At 41.7% G+C, this 23,881-nt stretch overlaps 1 protein-coding gene across 8 annotated transcripts in view; it reads left to right on the plus strand.

Annotated features, from left to right (window-relative positions):
* Positions 1-23,658, plus strand: part of fgd4a (FYVE, RhoGEF and PH domain containing 4a) — a 45,816-nt gene extending 22,158 nt beyond the window's left edge. For 5 of the 8 annotated variants that reach the window (XM_058645238.1, XM_058645242.1, XM_058645240.1 and 2 more), the window contains exons 2-18: positions 2,506-2,589; positions 11,159-11,299; positions 11,788-11,995; positions 14,862-15,276; positions 17,400-17,489; positions 17,607-17,752; positions 17,980-18,136; positions 18,265-18,403; positions 18,492-18,550; positions 18,888-19,034; positions 19,387-19,559; positions 20,953-20,983; positions 21,104-21,184; positions 21,266-21,391; positions 21,491-21,628; positions 21,748-21,879; positions 22,160-23,658. In XM_058645238.1, coding sequence (XP_058501221.1) covers positions 2,506-2,589; positions 11,159-11,299; positions 11,788-11,995; positions 14,862-15,276; positions 17,400-17,489; positions 17,607-17,752; positions 17,980-18,136; positions 18,265-18,403; positions 18,492-18,550; positions 18,888-19,034; positions 19,387-19,559; positions 20,953-20,983; positions 21,104-21,184; positions 21,266-21,391; positions 21,491-21,628; positions 21,748-21,879; positions 22,160-22,429 — 2,537 coding nt within the window. In that variant the 3' untranslated portion in view covers positions 22,430-23,658. Of the gene's footprint in view, positions 1-2,505; positions 2,590-11,158; positions 11,300-11,787; positions 11,996-12,925; positions 13,009-14,547; positions 14,762-14,861; positions 15,277-17,399; positions 17,490-17,606; positions 17,753-17,979; positions 18,137-18,264; positions 18,404-18,491; positions 18,551-18,887; positions 19,035-19,386; positions 19,560-20,952; positions 20,984-21,103; positions 21,185-21,265; positions 21,392-21,490; positions 21,629-21,747; positions 21,880-22,159 lie in introns of those variants that run through there. The other 3 variants (XM_058645243.1, XM_058645245.1, XM_058645246.1) reach the window with 3 other exon arrangements.
* The last annotated feature ends 223 nt before the right edge of the window (positions 23,659-23,881 follow it).

Genomic DNA, 23,881 nt, shown 5'->3' on the forward strand with positions numbered 1-23,881 from the left:
CCCCCAACACCTACATCATAGAAACCTATTAATTTAACCTCTACAGCCTTAATGAAAACTGTCACTTATCGGTAGCGAGTGTTTCTGCATTTATAATCCTGACATGGTGGCACATCCCCCCACATCAGAAAACGTTGATGATGGTGTATGATGAGTGTGCTTACATGGCAGATGTGTTCTGGACAGTTTAGAGTCAGTAAAGAAATGTCTCTTATGTACATCATGTTTTTTTTCTTTTTCATAAGCTGCTTACATTTATACTCTGAAAGGGGAAATCGAATAACAGATTGGGGTCCCACTTACGTACGGCATGTTCATGTGTGTGAATGAACAGCAGGCAGGCCTGTCATGAGGAGTCCAGATGGTGGGTGGAGAAAGCCCTCCTTTAATCCCTTAGCCAGGATATTAAACCCCCTTTCACACACACATAAATACACAGTTAAGTCATGTGTACCTTTCTTTGACAGTTTTCCCCCGGCCTCATGCTGAGTATGTCCACTTTTCTTCATGTGGTATTATTCACACTCCATTACGTTGCTCTCAGTTCAGGGCTGCTGTCTTGTCATCATATAACAGCTGATGTTTATAAAGGTATAAATGATTCAGCGACCAATTTTCTGTAACAGAGACATTTTACAGTTGAAGCTGTGTGTCTTGGATCTGAGCAGAGAAAGACACACATTGTTATTTATATGTGTATTAGACACCTTTTTCAAAAACGTAAAGCTTAAATACGCATTTTTTAACAGTTAAAGGTGAGACTTCAGAAAAGAAAAGAAAATATATAAATGGATACAAAATGTCCTCCTTTTTTATTTATATAATATACATAATTATATATTATAAGAGAGGCTCTTAAAATACAAATAAATGGCTATGGCTACAGCAATTATACAAGTACACAAACAAACCTGTGGGTATTTACTGACCAATTTTCTTTTACACAGATATTTTGCAGTTTTACAGAACAAAGACAAAATAGGTGTTTGTGTGTGTTTAACTGGTATTTAACGCTCTTAAATATTACACACTGAATCTTTAAAAGTGGTTGTGCAGTGTAGTAGAGATGTGGAACCACCTTCTTCTCATCACCAGGACAGGGTTTGTGAAAAATACACAAAAGAACAACATTATTTAGTATTAAAAACACAGCAGAGAATAGTGTTTACCAGGTATCAAACATGGTTGTTATCACATACAGTACAGCTGCTTATTATGACACAACTCTCTGTGGCTGTGTGTGTGAAATGACCTGTGTCCTCCTTAATGCTTTGCAACTGCTGCATCTTCGTGACTGTGACCAAACAGGAAACTGAGTACTTGTTTCGGCTGAGGGCGATGAGGATGTCGTTAGCTTCGCTCGCAAATCAATCTACAGTACGTAATGAGAGGGCCACGAAAGGCTGCATCGTATTTCATGGAAAGGTTTCCAAGTTGCTTGAAAATATCACATAAATGGCAGCAGACGTTGTGACACACTTAAGCAGGAAGAAGCACAGGTGTTAGTGATAATGTAAACAGACACATGTGCATAACAACAGCAGTCACATGTACTTGGGAACCCGTGGAAGCTAAATGGAACACAGCCATTGCTGATTATTTACACCTGTGCTTTTCCTTCTGTGACTCGTCAAAATGTCTGCCAGGACAAAAGCCCGTAGAAAAGACTGAGAAGGTTGTTCCCAAGTTTCTTTTTACAATAAACAACTTGACTTTCACTTAACTTTCAGACCAAATGTCATATTTCTACTCTGACATGATAACATAGCAACCAAGCTAGCTGTAGCCTTTCTAACAGTAGAGTGAAATACGTGTGTCACTGTCTTGGTTGGTTGTTCTTGTTGACGTTGTCATTAGCACTTTGCCAGCACACGACTCTGCCTCTGAGGAACGGCGATGAATTCATTCAGCTCATCTTTAATTTGTGCTGCTGTTGTGTGGTGTGTCGCGTTGTTTGAGACTGAGAGTACACAGTACGTCTGTGCACACTGAGACACTTTTAAATTGTGTCTCAGTTGTGTGTGTGTGTGTGTTTATTGGTTCTTGCTAATACTCATGCGATCAGCAATACTCATTGCTGTTACAACTGTTGCTGTTTTCCCTTTAATCTTTTATGAGCATATAAAAATGGCTGGGTTGAAAGAGTATTAGATCTCCCCACAGACGGCACGTTGCAAATCGCAGACAGACTAATTAGAGTTCCTGTCTCCAAGGGTGATATATTCTTTTTCATTCTGAAAACAAGCATAAGTGTATACTTGGTAAAAAATCAGCTCTAGTGGCTCTGAATATTTCCAGTTTCATGCACTGCTCTCATCACCTATTGGAAAATAATCATCCCACCTACTTTCTGATTCCACCATCCTAATTTTCATCTCCTCCCTCTGAACAACCGAGTCGGTGATCCTGTTAAATAAAACATGGGGTTTTCCTAAAACTGTTTGAAGTTGCCTCACATGGGAGTTTGTACATTGAATGCTTGTTTGTTTTTTTTGCTTTTTGCAGAGAGGAAAGGCAAGACTGCATGTTTTCAGTCCAAGAACGCTGATGAAGATGCATGTGTGGCAGTGAGAATCGAACACTCAAGAGGTGGGAAACTTCACCTTCCCTTATTTTACAGCCATCTTCTGCTTCCTTTTCCATGGTGTGCAGGTTGTGTAAATGTGAGAGGGTCTTCATCTTGGGAGGTAGAACACTGCCACAAGCTTCATTAAGATGAAACGCTTTATGACATGTAAGGCTGTGCACATTTTGAAATCAGCATTAGAGCAGTCAGAAAGGTGCAGTGTCATCCTCTACTCCTTCTCCCACAAAGTGCTTTCCCCAGCAGTCATTTCCTTCCTATTTTTTATATTCTTTCTCATTTTCTCTCCTGCTTGTTTGCGCCATCACATTCTACATAATGTCTGTTCATCTCTGCCTTTCCTTTGCTTGTCTTTGTATCGCTTTTCCTTCCATTCTGTCTGATCCAGAGCTTTTTTTCCACTGTCCACATTTTGCCACCTTTTGCTTTTGTCTCATCATGTGTCCACCTCTCTCTCTCATCAACCAACCCCCATCTCTGCATCCACTGTGCCCCCCCCGTGTCCCCTTATGTAGTTAACGCTGGGGTTCTAATCTTACTCTGACCCTTGGATTAGGGGATGAGGGGGGATGGTTAATCTGAAGAAAGTCTGGGTGCTTGAACAGAAGTGGCTAATCCTTGGCATGGTGGTAATGTTATCTGTCACACTCTCTGTGTTCATATGTTTGACACAATGAATTTTTCATGAAACACAGTAAAAAACCAGACACGCAGTGTAATCACACTTGATCTAATCTAAGTCAGTGTGGACACCAGTTACAGTTGGAATCTGAGCGTGTCATGTGCATTTGTGTGTGTTTATGTGTTACTCATATGTCGAAACATGCGTAGGGTGGGTGTGTAAGTTAGTGTCATCATGTCTAAGTATTACACAATCTGCCTGTAAGAGTATTTTTCCTACTTCACCTGTGTCAGTAGTGCATATAAATGGTCCACAAAAAAACCTACTCAAAAAAACCTAGTCAAAAACAACTCAATATTTTTCAAATAATCTGCAGAGAGCGACAGTTAAAGGGTAAACAAACATGGATGACAAATGGCTGTTGCTGTTGTTTGCACAGTTGTTGTTTTGATATCCCCGCTACTTCCTGTCGTCTTCGTCTTCTGACACTATTTCCTGTGTCCCACCTACTATTTTTCATTAGCTGTTGGCAAAATGTGCCTGCAGTTGGGGCAATAGTTAGGACACACGACCGTCCAGCATTGGCTCAAAAAATTCAAACATGTTTAATTGACTGCGACTGAGATCGGATCGGGTCTGTTACCCTTACACACTAACAGATTTCTGTGCCAACCGGCCATGCCGACTGTCACCAACTAGTGCTGAATGGTGCAGACTCTGCCCAACTGTGGGTGAAATCATGCTAAAAATGTTGCTGCATAATAAAGAGGCAACAGTGGCACTCGGTGTGCTCTTCTGCTGCGACAGCCCATAACCTCCGAGGTTTGACAAGCACACACAGAGATGGTTTTCATAACTTGGTTGTAACTCGTGGTTCTTTGAGTGACTTTTGCTGCTCACTGGATATTTTAAACTATGTATACACAGGATGTATGTATAGAGATAGAAACTCTGAATAGATCAGCAGTTTCTGAAATACAACTTTGAGTTCAATTGAAGTTCAAAGTCACTTCAATCAGTTTCTTCACCGTTCTGGTGCCTGGTTTGACCTGCAGCAGGTCATCGTGACCCTGCCCACACACCTAAATGTGTTAAGTTGCTGCCACGTGATTGGCTGATTGGATATTATGCATTCAGACGTAGCTGAGCAGGTGAATCTCGTTAACTGGCTAACGAGTGCATGGTAAAGGGAAGTAAAGTGCAGTTTTCACCAATTTTCTCTCTTGGTCAAATGAAGAACAAGCATAAAATCATTATGAGGCTACTGCGTTTGTTTAATTTGACCAAATTTGACCAGTTTTTTAAATGTATTTTAATTTTACTCATAAAACTTGACAGAATCACAGTAACGAGCAGTGTAGGGCTTTTATTTTCTTTAAAGGAAGTGACTTTCCCGTCTTTTTTTTCAATCCCAACTTCCTCTGTTCCTCTGTCCATTCATGACATGACATCACTCAGTCCTGTCTCACATCAGAGACCCTGCCCACATCAGTGCCACAGCTCTTTGCTATTGTATAGTCAGATTCTGTGTGAAAAACTGAGACTGCAGTATTACACTGCAGTCCTAATCACCATTTTGGGTTTTTTTCCACTGTGGGAAGAATCTGATTTTAAACTTGACCTTGCATGAACTTCTTCAGTCCTGTGGGTTGAAGGAATTTAAAGGGAATGGAATTTTGACTGCACAAACTGGTTTAGTGGGATCAAAATAATGAGTGTCAATTCTCCTCATCCTGTTCTTCTGAGCGTGCAGGTGTTGGACAATGTGCGGCACTATTCCCACATCTGTGTGCACGCAAAGCCGACATCCACTGCATGTTTCATCCGCTGTGTTCACTGACAGCAAGTAAAACAGAACTATTAATGTCCTGTCATGCTCACATGTCTTAAAATACTGTATGGCTTCCTCTGGTGGTTCAGTTTTTTTTGCTGTGAACCATCACACGCTTCAGAATCGATGAAAAACACTGTACATCAGCACTTACTCAAAAGGACTTGCAGCTCTGCAGCATGGAGAAGCTTGAGTCGCAGTTCCCAGTACTGACTTCTGCAAAAGGTACATTTCGGTCATAACTGATTCTATTCATATGCTTTTAAAGCTGTAAGTATTAACTTGTTTATGTAAACAGTTTATCAACTGGTTTTTCTCAGTTGTCTTTGGGTTTGTTGTTTTCAGGGCTTTCAATATTTGCACAAGTGTATGTGCAAGGTTTTACAATGGTGGTTTAAACACAGTATATTTATTAGAGGCTTTAGGCTTGATTTGGCCTGTCGTGCATAAAGGAACTAGTGTGTGGCACTCCCTGCTATTTTCTTGTTTTGTTAGTCAACAGTTACAAAGGACGGCCCATGGCCAAGTGGAAAGGGATCTTGGCTTATAACCGGAGGGTTGCTGGTTTGAGGCCCCACCAGGTGAATACTTGGGGTACCCAACCCCTGTGACTGCTTCTGTCTAACTTTTGCTTGTTTGTGTATTTATCTTATTAAAAACAACTTGGACTTTTGTAAGGGCTGTGCATGTATGTCTGAATTCAGCGTGGCATAAATCTTTTGTGGATTTGTGGCTTGTCGAGATCCGGCCAGTTCAGAGCTGCAGAGATCTGTGTGAACCTCTGGATTTGTGTGTGTGTGTGTGTGTGTGTGTGTGTCGCTGATGTGTATGTTTGAAAAGCCCCTTAAAACAAGGGTGTGTGTGTGTGTGTAAGAGGGAGGGAGGAGCCTTGTTTGGCTCCGGCTCTCCTGGCTGAGCTGACTCACTCAGCAAGAGTACTGCCTGGGAACGCCGCATGGAATCCTAGACTCAGTACTCTTTGGGGCCACCAATATTCTCACACACACTCTGTCTGTCTGTCTGTCTCTCTCTCTCGCTCTCACACACACACACATTCAGCATGGTCTCTCACTGAGGAGACTCTCTACAGCTGTTTTCCTGTCTGTCTCAAGTGCAGGGTGAGTTCATTCACTGGGGTTTTTAATCTTAAAAAATAATGTATTTCCTCTTTCCGTGTGAGAAAGTGACGTCCAATCTCTCGCCGTCTGTGTTGGACTTGTTTAATTACACAATCAAGCTTTCACGCTCTTAGGTTGACCTGCTCTTTGTTGTCTCTGTGAGAATAGATGTGACAGTGTTGCAATGTTGACTCTGTAAAAACTGCTTGAGCCTTTATTATAACAAAAAGCTGATTTATGCAAACAAGCTCAGGCAGATTGCTGTGCTCTTAACATCTATGCTTCTCAGATGCATGATAGAACAGTTGCAGGTGAATTTATGTTTATTTATTTTTTTATTATGAAATAGTTAAGTGCGAAATGAGTTGACCTCATTTATGGCTTCTTTGATCCCTTGGCTTTTCTCTTTCCCTCTCGCATTGCTGCAGCTGTGTAGAAGCCACCTATTAGATGTGAAAGCATTTATTAAGAAGAAGTAGAATTTGTTCTTGTGATCTGAGTGGAGGCACAGAGTTGAGAAGTCAAAGTTGGTCTATAGGTCTAGTTTCAATCTGTGTCAGCCAGGCACTCCCCTGCTGGGTTCCTGTAGCTGCTGGCAGGGTGGAGACACATTTCAGGTGTGCCTTTTGTTTTTAACTGAAATTCTTAAGTATCTGCACGCACATTGCCAGAGGGGGGGAAGGGAGGAGGGACAGGGACAATGCTTCAGAGAGATGGTGACTGTCTTGGCATATTGATCATGAAGTTAACCAAGAGGCTGAGTTGAAATGACCCAACTACATTAAGACTCCTTTGATTATGTGCTGTTTCATAAGTGCATTGTTCAAAAAGGTCTGGATTCTGGAATGGCAATGTCAGCCTGTCAATCAAAGCACTTAAACCATTGCAGTTAGCTTTATTATTAAGGCTGTCAGAGTTAACGTGATAACACATCGACGAACATACTTTTAAATATCACACAAACGCACAATCTGTGATTATAATTGTTCCCCACGATGATTAACTACTGTCTGTTGTAGAGCCACAACAATGTTTTGCCATAAATAAAATACTTTTAAATGCTCTACGTTTGGAAAAATATTTCAAACAGAAAAAAGAGTGTAATTATTTTTATTTTATTAGTTGGGAGTTAACGATGGACAATCCTGCGATTAGATGTGATTTAATATATTAACAGATTGACAGCACTACAGTATTCTTTTCATTGTGTATCACGATTGCACAAATTGTCATAATAATTCATCATCAATGCATTATTTTACATTCACAAACAGAACTTTTTTAGGCACTATAGTTGGACTGATTCACTATTTTCAGACATTGTTTTTTATGTTGAAGGGGAAATATACTTGCCATGTAGCCATGCATTCCTGAACTCTCATTTGCTGGTGTGCAGGAAACTCATTCCTCTGCTGCTTTGAAGTGGCAGCGCTGGGGGGATGTGGATCATGGATGGTGTGGGGGGGGGTGTTACCTGCCATGTGCATATAACCTGCGCTCCTGCAGACTGAAGGATGCTTTAATAGACGGGATTGATATTCCTCTCTCTGACTGAAGATACCTTCCGTTTCTAAGCCTTTATCAACAGTGTAAATGATACACAACCTTTGCAATTTTTCATTTCTTGCACTCATGCTGTGCCGATTCAGATTTGTTTAGAAAGAAAGATGCCTTCAAGCTCGCTCCACTCAGGAGAGCAATAAATTCAGCATCTGCGAAAAGTATCAGGCTTGTTGCCATGACAGCAGGCCTCCCCATCCTGCAGAAAGGACAGAGGCAAATGTTACGTCTCACTCTTGATTTGTCAAGTCTTAACATGCTGGATTGGAGCGGCATGGTTTTTTTCAGTTTCTGTGCAAAGCAGACTATGGATTATCATCTTTTAACTGATGGTTTGACATGTTGGACATGGATCAAGATTGTCCACCTCTTGTTTACATCAACACGTTTCAGTTGCAGACAATAGGGCTCCATCTCCATCACACACACACATGAAGGAGGACAGTCAAAGTGGCTCAGCAGGGTGGTGGCTGGCTGCTTTTAATTTACTGCACATGGTGATCTGTCACTTGTGACAAGCCATTTTTAATGACAAGATACCAGAACGTGTGTGTTACCAGGAGCTGTAGTTCCTGCCAAGCAGTATGTTTTGAGAAAGGAAGTCGAGTTCATTCTGGTGGTTTTTTTTACTACTGTATAACAGAACTCTCTCAGTTTCACTGCCTTAATTGTTCACTCAGAGCCTTAAAGTCTTCCACATAGACGCACTGAGACTTGTCGTGTTCAGGCAACACCCCACTTTCACATATGCATACTCTATTTGCATCTTTCTTTTCTCATGTTGAACAGGAACACTTAAAATACCTGCACGACGTGCTCTGGCTGAAGTGAAACTCTGCAGCACGGACGTGATGTACTGCTGTCTGACAGTTAATAACAACCTCAGGAGACAGAGTGGTGGACCCCCAGCAACAGTTGCAGTATAGAAAATGCCATACATGGAGCACTTCATGTTGAGCCATACGTGCACTGTACGATATGGTGTGTAGCTGGTTCCTAGATGCTTTCTTACGTTCTCTCAGTGTGGCCGTTACAGGAAGCCAAGCACATAATCAGGAGACATTCCTGAGGCTGCCTTCAGAATTGATTGGTAATTTTGGGGCCACATTTTAAAAGTCTGCTCTTCCAAAACACAGCGTGGGACCATTTTTAGTCACACAGTCGCTTGAGCTGTTGTCTTTAATTACGGTCACATTGTAAAAATAGAAACTGTGACTGTATGATTCTGTGGTGATTTTCTTTCTCTTTTTGCTTCTAGATTGGTGAGCTAAAGATCACTGTGGGTAAAATAAAAACAGGGCCCCGAGCACAGTTTAAGCACATAGTTACACAGCATTTGTAAACAAATTGCATCCATAAGTTTCTACCAAATATACTCTAATAGAAGTTGTTTTTATTTATGTTTTTTGGATTAACTCGTTACTCGTTGTGGTTTGACTTCAACCAGCCTGGTTAAATGTTGCTCTCCTTAGTTTGACAACACTAAGCATTTAAATCAAGCAAAACTAAACAAATAGGCTTGTCAATATTGGTCTTTCGCTTGACTGGAAACCGAAAGTGACTTTACTTGATATGTTGTTTGCTAGCTACTTTTGCAGGATAATTTTTCTGGCATAAAGTTGGCTTACTTAATGATGATGTACTCTCTGGTAGAAGTGCTCTCAGCTATTTTTGGCCACGAAGAGACAGTCTTTGACGATATTAAGAGTTGATCTCAATGATTTATGGTTAAAAAAGGGGCAGCATGTCTCCTTCCACCTCAGCGTCAGTGAGTGACTGTCACATCCCTGTCCTCTCACTGAAAACAGAACAGACATGTGAAAATAGCTCCAGCATTTTGCAAACATGTACATCTGAATGCTTTATGCTTCGTTCTGCAGAATAGATTTTACACGTTCTGTTTGTCCTTACGAGTTACATGAATTTTTTTTTTTTTTTTTTTGATTGATTTCTGCACCAAACCCATTCATCAGAGCCTCTTGTTAAATCTCACAGCTATTTAAGTGACCAGCCTAAATGGAAACTAATGGACTAATAGCTTGTAAAATAGTGAGCGCATTGTATGTCCATATATGGAAATGTTGGTTTTCTGTGTGTGTGTGTGTGTGTGCTCTGTGAGGTCAGACTGTGGTACATTTAGGCTACTTTAAACAACATTGGTAGCAGTCACAGTCTGTTTGCTTCATCCTGCACCATCTGTGTCCAGCTGGTTAAGTAAAAGACTCCCTGGTACTTATCGCCAACTGGATTATTAGCTGGATAATTAACTGGACAACCTGACTCTCTCTCATATTTGGTCATGGCTGGCTGAACTAAGAACTTTTATTCATACTCGGGTTTACGATAAAGCCATTTTTTCAGTGATCTTCAGGGACAAGTTGTGAATAAAATAAAAAAAATCCTATGTAACCTTGTAATGAAGAATTGATTTTCATGAAGAATAATGAATAGGTTTCAGTTTTCCGCACCTTATTTATATTTATCGATTTAGCAGATTTAGCCACTTGACCTCAGTGTTTGCACATTCTTCACATTGTGTGATAGATTGTTGCAGTGTGACTTATTCAGGGTCAAATATTTATTTATTTACAATTTTCCACGCGACCTCACTATTGCATTGCAATCAATTTCAAATAACCCGACACTGGTTTCATATGCTAGATCCATTTACACACCTTTGAGCCAGACTTAGTATTGTACCTTTGGACAGCGAGCATGTAATTATCTGATAATAGTGTTTCTGTGATCCGCAAACTATTGGTGCATTGTCTGCCTGTAACAGAGCACGAAAACCAAAATGCTTCTCATACAGACACAAACATTAATCACTGAAACAAGCTTCAGAGACACAAGCAGCTTGTGTGACATCTCTCTGTAAGTATCGGGAAAAGAAAAAAACTGGCAAAAGAGCAGAACGATATCTTAATTTTAAAAGGTACAGTGTGTAAGTCTGCAGACTGAAACAAACGAAGGACTCCTCTGCTCATCAGGTGTGTCAGGGAACAAGCTGGGCAGCACATACCGGAAAAGATGTTGTTCTTGTTTGTTTGTGTAGGTAAAAGCTTCCTCTTTCAAACGTGAAAGATTTTGAATGAAAAGCAATTATCCACTTATACAAATATACTCAATTATTATATTAATTAGTATTGTATTCAATATCGCCAATTACCGCTGAATGCTGCGCGGTCTCGACCTTTAAGATCGGATGCTCGTTGAACATGTATCCGAAGTATCCACTATTTGGATCATTGATTAAAACTGTTTGTATCAGTGGACCTGTCTGCGTGTCACACACATCGGTCTGCCCTCATCTACTGCTGCGTCATCACACTCTTATCAATGACTGTGGAAAAAAACACAGCTGCTGAATTGATCATTGATCCTTGTAACTGATGTACTTCATCTCCCCCTCTCTCTTTCTCTTGTGTCTGTGTGTCGTTCAGCTCTCGGCAGCAGCCCTGTGTGCGCACCCAGCGTGCAGGCGTGTCTGAATCGGGCGGGCAGAGGGCCGAACGACAGGAGCAGGGGAGGAGTCAATGGAAGAGGTTCCGGCGGCAGGCCTCGGCTGCAGTCTAAACCGGAAGGTCGGTCATGATTTGTCGCAACAAACTTGGTCAAACACAGACAGGAGAGTGACATTGGTCAATGATTCATGCCTGAAAATTATCCTGCTTTATCCTGCTTATCCATGCTTGCCTCTGGAATTATGTGATCATTAGTTCAATCGACAGCGTACCATGAGGCTGTGCTCACACTTAGGAGTTGCATAAATTGGTCCGTGAACCTTGCTCTTCCTGGTTTGAGCTAAGTAAATGATTTGTCAGTACTGATAGACACAAGGCAGCTCCATTCTCTCTGCGGCTGTAATTTAGATAAGACATGTTACATCATTAACACAGGATCTGAGAGAAATTGATCTCCCTGTCGCTCTAATCTCTCGTTTAAAATGTTTAATACAAGTCAGTCTTCTGGGCTTGTGTGTCTGTGGCAGTAGATAGCTTATATTTGCTGCCCCCCTCAGATCTGAGTTAAAACTGCAATTAAATAGTTCTTATGTCCTCACCGTCTCCAGTGCCTCCAAAGCCCCTGCACCTTCAGAGCCCGGTAACGGTCATTTCATCCCCACTGAGCCACGAGAAGAAACCATCACTTAGACGGGGCATGGAGGAGGGAGGTGGAGGAAGAGGAGGAGGAGGAGGAAGAGCATCTGCACCACGGGAAAGGGCCAGGGAGAAACACTCCAAAGTGTCACACTTGATCAGTCGCTTTGAGGAGAACAGGTAGGGGTCTCTTTACATCTCTAAACAGATAAATATCTGTTAGGAAATTAGCTGGCCACATTATTAGGTACACAGGACACAGTGTGACACCTAGTGTTGCGTAATGCGGCTGCAGCTCATCCTTTAAGGTTTGACATGTTATGTTCAGAGGAAGCCTTTTGCATACCTTGGTTGTAACAAGGATGCCTTTCTATCATTTAAAACCTTTCTGGCAGCTCTCATCTGACTTCAGGCACCAACGAGGCATTTTCACACAGGATCATTTCTCTTTTTTTGGACTCATCTCTAAAAATACTCGAGATGATTGTGTGTGAAAAATTTCTGAAATACTCAAATCTGGCACCGACAACCGGACGACATTCAGTGTCACCTTAAATCACCTTTCATCCTCAATTGTGATGCTCATTCTGAACTTCAGCAGTTCGTCTTGACCGCTTGACCCCATCCACATGACTAAATCCAACTGAGTAGCCACCACGTGCTTGGCTAATTACATGTTTGTGTTCACAAGCAGTTGAGCTGGTGTACCTATTAAAGAGGCCAGTGAGTGTATATTCTGTAAACAAGCTGACAGTGCGTGTTCAGTGTGGTGTGCTGTGTCATATTTCTGGGTTTGCGTGACAAATTTCATTGACTCAGTTTGTCTCTGTGACCACCACGATCTGCCAAACCTGCTGTCTGAAAAACTACGTCACTCAACGGCTTCTATGATGAAACCAGAGACATTCAAGCTGTTGCAATGACAATGACGGAAAACTTTCCACATGTTTCCTCCACGGGCTATTTCAAGTGGGCAAAGCAGAAGTCCCTCTATTAAAGTCTTCAGCTTTGACTCATTGATAGTAGCTCAGACGGTGAACCGTAGACAGAACAAGTAGAGATTAACCCGTGCTTCGCAAGCCAAGTGTTAGCGAGGGGATGAAAGGAGATTTGAACAGGCGAGGGGAAACGCAGCTCCTCATTCAGTGGTGGGACAGGAATCACTCTTGTGAGATGAAGCCCAGGAGAATGAGGTAGGATCTGTTCTTGAGCGATTCAGACGTTTTTACTCAGATCATGTTATTTCATAGTTACATGGGGATTAGAGTTGTCTTCTGGCTGTACTTTCACACAAATGCTTTTAGGCTGAGTTGATATGTAATGTGGGAATAAGTGAAAGGTCTCTACAAGACATATCAGTGTAGACTGATCATACTCTCAATTACTTATGTATTTGTTTGGTCCATTAAATGTCCCAAAATGGTGACTATGTGTTCAAAAATCAACAAGCTGAAAATATTCAGCTTACTGTAGCAATGTTTACTGTGATCGACTGTCAAAATACTTAAAATGGGTCAACTATTTTTACATTTAAAATGAATCATTTATTTCTTGCAGTCCTACATATCATTTTGTGTTCTTTCTTTTTTTTAAAGCCATGTTAAGTTTTGACTGTATCTGCAGCGCCGGATACGTGAGTGAGGCCCACGCTCTGTGATGAGGGGCACAACAATGGTGCCCTTGTCCCAATTGCTCACACAGTAAAGCCCAAAAATATTCAGCAGCAGTCCACTAAAGCTTCTCTCCATCCCCTCTGTCTAAAGCCTCAAGCTGCAACTCACGCCTGACATTTACCAGCAGAATTACGAAATCTCAGCTGACCAGGATCTCAGGCTTTCTTCACACCTGTCGTCACATTGTTCAACTATGAAATGAGGTTAACCAAAGGCGTTCCATTCATGCTCTGTAGGGGATTAGCCCTCTAGTTGCCTTGAATGGAGACAAGAAACAGCCCACAGCTTCTCAGAACAGAATTAGCCTTTTAATATACTAATCTGGTTCACATGACACTTGGTTGCCTGTAGACTGGCACATGACTTTGTTTCGCTCATCTCGTTCAGCCTGTTTTAAAACGCTAGTTTTAACACTTTCACTGCACTTTTTGATGTGCAAGCAGGAACAGCAGTCAGGTTCTGTGGCGTTTTATTAAACACAATATTAAAATCTCCTTCACATTTGAATGCTTCAGGTGGCCGACGGTTCAGAAATTCTTCCCCTATTTGTACACACTTCCTATTTCTACTGGACAAACCCATTAAATGCAACGGTACATTTTGCTGAAGCTAGAAAATTCTCCCTTTTTTTAAAATGTTTTTTTTTTTAGATTACAGAAGTCCTATCTTGTGTCTGCTGAAGTTGTCAGTGCTGGACATGTTGCTTAGATCTGATTTGCTGCCAGTTTTTTTTTTCTTTTTTTTAAATTGAGGATCAACAAAACAGCTGAGATATAGAAGCTGCAACACTGGACGTCTGGAGAAACACTTAATGTGGAAGCAGCTGGACTGACTGCCTGGTAGAGGAAGTAGAACAGATGAGTGGTGACATTGTACGTGTGTGTGTGTATATACACATTTGGTTTCCATTCCTGTGCTGTATTTCACATTGCAGGATGCATTTCAGGATGCGTTTACCATTTAATACACGATTGAGCAAAGAATGAAAGTGATGTTACAGCAAAAATATACAAGCTGTGTAGAAGTAGGACAGCATCAATCATACTCTGGGGAGTAGTACCTCTCCTTCTCCTCCTCCTTCTCCTGTTCCCCCATTCCCCCTCTACACACCACATTTCCTCTGCATAACAACAGCTGTCTGCATCCTCATAAGATATAAGGAAGTGCTCTACTGTTTTATTTTTAACTCTCACGCCCACGTGCAAAAGCCGCCTGCTCACTATCATGTCCACCACTCTCTCGGATCAACGTTCCGGCTGCACCAGCTACTCCTGTAAATTATCATCTCAGGGGGGAAGGGGGGCGGCTGGTAGCGGACTATTTCTGTGCTCTACGTGTGCTGACCGACTTCCCCTTTTTGCCTGTCATTTCAGCAACACAGAGAACAAGCGAGACGGCTCACCACTTAAACCTACCAGCAGGTCGAATAACTGCAGCCCGGCCCATCGCCCCTACCAGAGGCAGCCGGAGACCGACAGGATTCAGGAGAACCACTCCTCCCCGGTGGCCGCGCTGCACCAGGATGAGCACAAACCGGCGGCAAACGGTGCGCTGAGGCAGATGGAGCAGGACAAGGAGGAGAAAGAGGAATCTGAGAATCAGAGTGTGAGGATAGAGACTGCGGGGCTGGTAAATGGAGATATGGGGGACGGGAGTACCGAACCAAATGAGGATCATTCACCTCTGGAGAAAAACAGGACTGATGCAGAGAGTCACTCTGAGAATACAGACAGTGTGGCTGCAACAGAGAGTGAGCACAAAAATGAAGAAGTGAGCACAGACCATAAGGTACGTTCTGGATGGTTTCTTCATATTGATTTTTGTGTCTGTGTGATTTATTTGTAGCCACACTGGTAAAACAAAATGTCAGGATTTATTTATATTGTGGGATTTGTAGGTTCTGGGTCACTCGAGATCGAGTTACAAGTGTGTAGGTCACTCCTCACTGATGTGTGGTCATGTGTGTGAGTCTCTTGAGAAGAGTTATTTTCTGTGGCGGCTGAACAGTTGTCTAGCGTTTGAGTTCGTGTTTCAGTGGCGTCCCCTTCTGAAGCGTGTGCTGCTCACTGATGTCTACAGATTATAAATACCTCAGGTTCTACTCTGCACTAAAAACAACCACGCAGTCTCAAGAGTGTGGACAAAGAAAAGCCCAGAGCAGTGCCTTAATAACATTCATAGATAGAGGATTGTTCTTATCACATCGGTCCTGATTAGGTTTGAGTGGCTTTGTTGCAGGTATTGTATTATTTTAATCAGATTATATGCTCTGTTTGAAGTAATCTTTAGTTAACATGCACTCCACATGCTTTGTGTTGATACGGTTGGCCCTGATTCATTTATTTAATCTGTTCATTCAGCCACGTCAGAAGTGGTGGACGTACTTATTCTAATTAGTTTGGTTAAGTCCATGTATAAAATAGTCTTAAAGAAAGGGGTTGCTGAGCTTTATAGTGAGTTTTGAACAAAGAGCCACAAAAACAAAGCTGAAAACTTGACTTGATAGATGCAGTATGTTGTTTTATAACATACTACAGTGTTAGTATTTGGTGGACACCTGGTCTTCAATGAACAAAAAGCTATTATTACAGCTTAAAAGTACCAAATGGAAAAATGTGTCATTAGTAGTAGATTGACACAATGCATCAATGCTTAATGCAAGTACAATTTCAATTTTACATTTTTGTAAGAGAGGATAATTCTCACAGGATAATTAATGATAAGGTCAAAAACTGGTGATTTAAAAAAAAAATTGAAATCTGATAGATCAGTAACCTGTAACAGAGCGGAAAGTGGAATATTGTTACATGCAAAATCTAAATATGACAAATAACTTCTAACGGCCATCACAGTAATATCGTGAAGGGAAAAGTCCTTTTTTCTCTGAACTGTAGAGCGGTAAAAGTATAAAGTGGTTACTATGTGTAAATGCTCTAAAAAAAAGTATAGGTACAAGATCTAATTCTCCACCGACCACAATTTGAGAAATTGCATTTTTCTTGGTCTAATATAATATATGTTATATGTTTGAAAAAGGTAAACTCTTATTTAATTGTATAGAAATATAAGGCTATACAGTCATCTGCTTCCTTTTTGATAAACATATTGTGAAATCTTTTTCTGCCCCGGTCATTGTGGTAGTAAGGTGTCAAACTTCATCATATTAGTGTGCTCATGTGATCACTCTCCGAGTATCGATGTGTCAAGTTCAACTGGCCTCTCTCTCTCTCTCGCTCACAAAGCTGTTAGACTGTTAGTTGTGTCTCTGTTGCGTCATTTCCCGTCTTCATTTCCTGTTCTGATGCCCCCTCACATACTGCACTACATGTTCACTGTAGCTCAGCCGAGAACTATCAACCCACTGTTAATGACACACACACACACACACACACACACACACACACACACGCACACACACACGCACACACACACGCACACACAACTTTGTGAAAGCACTTCACAGAAGGCTACGGTCAAACCACTGACCAGTCAATGAGGTGTTAAAGCAGCAGCATGCATGATTTGCAAAGAATAATTAACAGGCCACATAACACACCGCTCCACTGTTCACGCAGTGATGGCTGTTTAAAATACTCTGTGTGGTGAGATTTCAGTATTAAAATGATAAGGAACCTGCAGAGAGACAGGAATCCATTGACAATGAAGTGGTGAACTGGGAGTGAAAACCGAGATGAACCGAAATCACGTGCTGTGTACGGTTTGTCCTGCACTTCTGCATTACTCTCTCAGCTCACGCCGAAACGTATTCATTCAATTCTCTGTGGTGAAAGACTTTGATGTCTCGTTCTCCTACGGCAAAGTATTGTATTGAAACGGTCGTCACGCTGCCCGCAAACTTTACACCCACAAAAATTGCCACTAATGTACAATTTATTTATTTTTTTCCCCAGGAGACAAATGAGCAGAAGCTTTTCAAGATTGCCAGCGAGCTCCTGCAGACAGAAAAGGCCTATGTGGCCAGACTGAACCTGCTGGACCAGGTATGGATGTCAAGAAACCTTGATGCGAGCATGTTTTCCTTTTCATTTTTGTTTAAAAAAACGTTCAATCATCTTGTCATTTATCATCTTACCTTGTCTGCATGTGTGGATGTTCAGGTGTTCTGTGCTAAGCTTATGGAGGAGGCTAACAAGGGAACGTTCCCCGTGGACGTGGTGAAGAACATCTTCTCCAACATCTCCTCCATCCACACCTTTCACAGCCAGTTTCTGCTGCCAGATCTGGAGAAACGCATGGGAGAATGGTGAGTGGCAGCCCCGGAGGTGAACAGTAGTAAAGAGATTACAATGCACTCGCTGGCCACTTTATTAGGTACACAGGATAGCTAATAAAGTGGCCGGAGTGGCACTCAGTGGCAGTGAGTGTAGATGATTATGCATGCTGGACAATCCAAAAACTCAAAATACATATTTTCATTAGAATACTTTATGCCACTAACATTAACTGACCTCCATGTCTCGCTGCCTGCAGGGCATCCACACCTCGCATCGGTGACATCTTGCTGAAACTCACACCTTTTCTCAAAATGTACGCTGAGTATGTAAAGAATTTCGACAAGGCCATGGAGCTGCTGAAACAGCACTCTGACCGTTCGCCACAGTTCAAGGCCCTCATTCAGGAAATACAGGTACCGTCACCCAGAATAACGTCCGGAAACAACTCCAGAGGAAAAATACCATTGTATGAAGATAAAAAGAACAAATCTTGTTTTTTGTCAATATCCGTATTTTTTTGTCATTGTTTTTTTCTGGACAGAGTCAGGAAGTCTGTGGCAGTCTGACTCTTCAGCATCACATGCTGGAGCCTGTGCAGCGAGTCCCTCGATATGAGATGCTGCTCAAAGACTATCTGAAGAAGCTGCCGCAGGACGACCCTGACCGACGAGATTCAGAAAGTTAGTCCCTTATCACCTTATCACGCGAGGTGTTACTTTTATTTTCTCTTTGGATATTTTTAGGTAACCGTTTGCTTTTCTCTTCCAGAATCATTAGAAATCATTGCCACGGCAGCAACTCACTCCAACAGCGCCATACGAAAATCTGTAAGTAACAGTACACACCTTAGACTTAGGGGTCGGTCAGTGGCATCTTCTGCACACACACAAATACAAATAGTTTTTTTTCTTTTTTGATTACTTTTCTTCATTTAATGTGACTTAAAGGGCAACTTCACCCAAAAATGATATATAACACAATGAAATGAAGCTGTTCATTCCCCATGTTTTGGTTGCTTAGTAACGGATAGATATGACAGGAGTTTGACCTTCAACTCCCTTCTTTAGGGTGTTGTTTTTCAATGTTAAGTGCTGCATGTGAACACAGTCTCACCAACACCTTTTTTTAACATGTGGCTAAAACAAATGTCCCGTCCTCCTTCAGGAGAACCTGAAGAAACTCTTGGAGATATACGAGATGCTGGGCGAGGAGGAGGACATTGTCCACCCATCTAATGAGTTCATCAAAGAGGGCCACATCCTGAAGCTGGCAGCCAGGAACACCTCGGCCATGGAGAGATACCTCTTCCTGGTGAGAGAAAGTGCAGAGCACCGGCACATTTTCTCATCTAAAAAAGGGGGGGGGGGCCTGCAGGGAATTATGCTGAGGGCCAGACTTCATTAGCACGATTCAATCGAAACAAGTGAATCATTTCTCACTAGGGCCACCTCTGTGGGAGAATGCATGAGCGGCACACTCTCTCAAATACAAAGATGATGTGATAATTAACTTCAGGCTGAATGTCTCCCGTCTGTGTAATTCAGGTTCTGCAGAGTTTCGGGTTTTTTTTTTTCCCACTTTCACAAACTAAACTAGTCATTTGTACTCCATCATGTTTTGCCACAAGGTACCAAGATGTTGTGTTTCTTTCTTTTTCTGCCAGTTCAACAACATGCTGTTGTACTGCGTGCCCAAATTTAGCCTGGGAGGACCTAAGTACACAGTGAGGACAAGAATTGGCATAGACGGCATGAAGGTCCTGGAAACGACAAATGAGGACTATCCGCATACCTTCCAGGTGTCAGGGAAGGAGAGGACACTTGAGCTACAGGCCAGGTAAACACAATACACCAAGATCCTTCTTACAGTTGGACGGTTTTAAGTTTTGCTGTAAACCTTATTAAAGCTACAAAACAGCTCACCCACTCCAACACCGAAGGGTATAATTGTGTGTAATTTGTATCCCATAAAGCATAATGTCCCTTATATTTGGAAGACCACCTAAATGAGCACACCCAAGGTTCATTCTGAAAAAGCTCTTTGACCGCACGTAATTGGCATGTTGGTATAATTGCAGTGGCGAACCGTGAGCACTACAGCTGGGCCTTCACACTTGAGCTATGGCTATTGTCCCCGGCACTTTTATAAACAAAGTGACGCCCTTGATGTGGCTTACAACATAGGCCTACCTTACATGAAAACGAAATCCATTCGTCGGTCTTTCCTTGCGAAGTGGGCGATGGCAGCATAGTAACGTTTGTCCTTTGACTTGAGGTGAGGGGATACAGCTGCGGCATGCTCTCAGTCAGCTCGTTAAGAGTCAGAAAGTGCAGCAGGTCTGATGGGCTTCTTGCCTCAAAGTTTGCCAAAGTTTGTACATGACTGTCAATTCAATCTTGAGCCTGCGGAAGTCAAAGTGCAGCCCGTAGCTTTCACTGCGCAGCTTCCGGTACGCTATGCGCACGTCTCCAACTAATAAGAATTTTAAATGCCTTTCCACTTTCATAACCTTTTCCTTTTAATTCGAGTTCTTGAGTTGGACTTACATGTTTTTATGACATGAAGTTTTTCTGTGAAAGGCCGTCTTGACAAATCAAGCTCGAGCTAGATAGTATCGAGCTAGCCACAACATCGCTCTCTCAACCTCTCTCAGCACTCTGGGGGCGTGTCGTGTGTCTGTGGTCTGCAGTTAGACCTGGCTGTTAGAACTTCACGTTGTTTTTGGCCCACCCACTCAAAATCAAACCGGGATTGGTCAATTTGGCCATCACTCTCCAAACCAAAACAAATAGCTAGAACTTCTCCGGGATTCGAGAAGTCCTAACCAATGAATGAGCCTAATAGAGACGGACGATTCTGATTGGATAACATGTTTCAGGAAAGTAACCCTTTCATTGCTGATGGGAACTTGACAGTTAACTTAACTTTAGAACAAAGATGAGAGAAAAATTATTAAATGTATTGTATTAAATTAAATGACATACATTTTTTTAAATATATACATATATACACACACACACACACAGATATATATATATGTATATATATATATATAGATAGATAGATAGATATGTACATTATTTAATACTCATATTTTTTGGTCCAGAATTAATGTTGGGCCTTCTCTGAAGGAGTAGAAGGCCCTGACGGTTCCCCACTGTATAATTGTAAAGGAAACTCGACAATTTACTGTTTTTAATGATGTTTTTTGGTTGTTTTTCCCTCTCAGCTCACAGCAGGACAAGGCAGGCTGGATAAAGGTACGAAAACAGCACAAACACAATGATTTCTTTTAAATTAATTCTCATATTTGATGATATGAGCTTGAGCATCATTAGCATTTCATTTGGATTAAGTTTTTTTTTTTTTTTATCCCTCAGGCTTTCCAGAAGACCATTGAGGTCTTCCAGCTAAAAAATGAGTCGTTCAAAAACGCATTAAAAGATGTGGACGAAGTATCGGTCAGTGTCGCATTTAAAAAGGATTTAATTACTGACACCTTTCTGCTCTGCCGTATTAAGTATGTTTTTATTTCATTGCAGAAAGCAGAGCTGGGTAAGCGCGCTCCTCGTTGGATCCGCGACAATGAAGTGACAATGTGCATGAAGTGCCAAGAGCCTTTCAACGCTCTGACGCGGCGGAGACACCACTGCAGAGCATGCGGCTATGTAAGCAGCCGTGCTACTTTATGCATAATGCGTGTGGGGAAGAGATTGAGTTTTCTACTTAGGAGAGTCACGGTTGTCATCTTCCCTTTTTTATAACAGGTGGTGTGTTGGAAATGTTCAGACAACAAGGTGGCGCTTGAGTATGACGGCAACAAGGTCAACAAAGTCTGCAGAGACTGTTTCTCCATCCTGACTGGGGAAACAGTAGCCGAGGGCAAGAAGAAGGGCATACTGGAGGTGAGGCGGATGTTTGGATAGGGATTCAATACAAGAGCACGTTGGAATTCCCCCTCTAGCTCTTCGTAATTGTGTATATCTATGTTTTATCATCATTTTTTATCTTTATCTCTGTGCAGATTGAGGCAGCGCAGTTCACAGGCAACAGCGTCATGTGCGGCTTCCTGCATTACTGTGAGAAAAACAAGAAGGTGTGGTGCGTCATCCCTGAGAAGGAATGTCTGGTGCTCTACCTCTACGGAGCTCCGCAGGTAAAACGGCAAGAAAATTAATAGGAAAGAAAGATTGTACAACACTGTGCCACTGCACTTTTCATGCTACTGACCATCATGAAAGGAGTTTTTATCTCATTTTATTGCTTATTCTAATTATATTCAGTCTACTTTACCCTTGTTTGCTGCAGTAACTAGTGAATATCCCTGGTTTGGGATCAATAAAATCAAATCCAGTCTAAGCTCTTATTACCCTCATTCATTTACAGTCAATCAATACAGATAACATTTCTTGTGTATCCCTGACTACTCTCTCCAGGATGTGAAGGCTCAGTGTACAATCCCCCTCCTGGGTTACTCAGTGGATGACAGTGTCCGACCCACAGACCCTCCGGCCAGTTTCCGCATCTCCCAGTCCAAGTCTGTCCACAACTTTGCTGCAGAATCCGAGGAGCTAAAGCAGCGCTGGCTGAAAGTGATACGAGTGGCCGTGACGGGAGGGGTGCCAGAATGCCCTGAGACAAATGGTAGCAGCACAGACGTGATGGACAACAACAACACACAAGAGTTGGCCACGGACAGCACATAAGGCTTTTTTTTTTTTCCTGCCAGCAAACTCATGTCAGAGACTTTTCTACAAGCAAACTGCTGTTTGGTTGCCCAAGAGAGACACGGTGTGCTGATTTCTGCTGCATGAACAGAATATAAAAGCACACTCTCCATCCACAGCATCTTTGGAACTTTAAGTGGAGAAAAAAAAAATCCAATCAGTGCTGGATAAGCTGCCTTTCTTTCTGTGTCAGTCTTCTGTTGTCCTGTTTCATCAACCCACATTTTGATTCACTAAAGGACATCTCTGGTACAATCAACACTAGAGCAGAGAGACTTCCGGACGAATTGGACTTCCCTCAGACCAGCACTACTGGGGACAGACTCAAACTCTCCATGGATGGACCTCAGTCAAGTCCTCTTGAGCCAGTGGACGACCACAAACTCACTGCACTCTTCTGCACAGGGTGTGAATGAAAGCTAAACGACTGTTCAAACTAAAGTCTGCCAGTGCTGTAACTCAGCTCTGTATATGTGTGTAGAATATAAGTTTTGTAATGTATATAGAAATAAGTCTCAGAGTGAGTTTCTAACAGAAAACCATGAAAGTATGATGTAAAGCATTTCCAGTATTCCCCCCCTTTTCTTTGCTTGAGAAAGATGGCTCCAGAACTGGGAAAGTGACGTCGTCGTTGTTGGGATAATGATGGTTTCATCTCCCTCTCATGTATGTGGGTGCTCCACAGTTTGTTGCACCTATAGCATAGTGTGTCCTCTATGACTTCTGCAAGTTTGGAGTACATATACATATATATACATATATATATACACATCAGCTGATAATAAATAGTTGCTTTACAGTTGGGGCCCAAACAATTTCAGCAATCATAATGACATATAGAGGTGGGCAATAAATCTTACCTCAATTATGTTATTTTATGTTGCAAAAAAAAAAATAATACGACAGAGCAACCGTTTGTAGATTAAATAACCAAATGTGTACATAGTCTCATCTATTTAATCAAGGTTTAGTTACCACTGTAAAAAATAACAAACTCATAAAAGTTAGTATATTTTGTCAGCCTTCCCCAGTGTGTTTTTTACAGTAAAACATCGCATTACAATCACGTAGTTGGAGCTACACAACAGTCACTGTGCTCAGTTCATGAAGAGAGAGATGACGGTCATTTATCTTTGTGTGGCAGTTCTGTTCTGACGCCAATGCAACACAATCTCATATATATATATATATATATATATATATATATATATATATATATATATATATATATATATATATATATATATATATATATAAAGAAGAAAAAAAACCTGGCGCAAGAGATGTAAATGTGTTTTTAATGCTGTAATTATTATTTAAAAGTAATTTATAGAGAATGATGAGCATGATCTGTTAATAGTAGCACAAAATGTGTGTGCCCTTCCTGTCCACTGCATAGCTCATTGGGTGGATGTTATTTTTTTCTCTCCG

Source organism: Solea solea, chromosome 12 (assembly GCF_958295425.1).
Source record: "Solea solea chromosome 12, fSolSol10.1, whole genome shotgun sequence".
NCBI lineage: Eukaryota > Metazoa > Chordata > Actinopteri > Pleuronectiformes > Soleidae > Solea > Solea solea.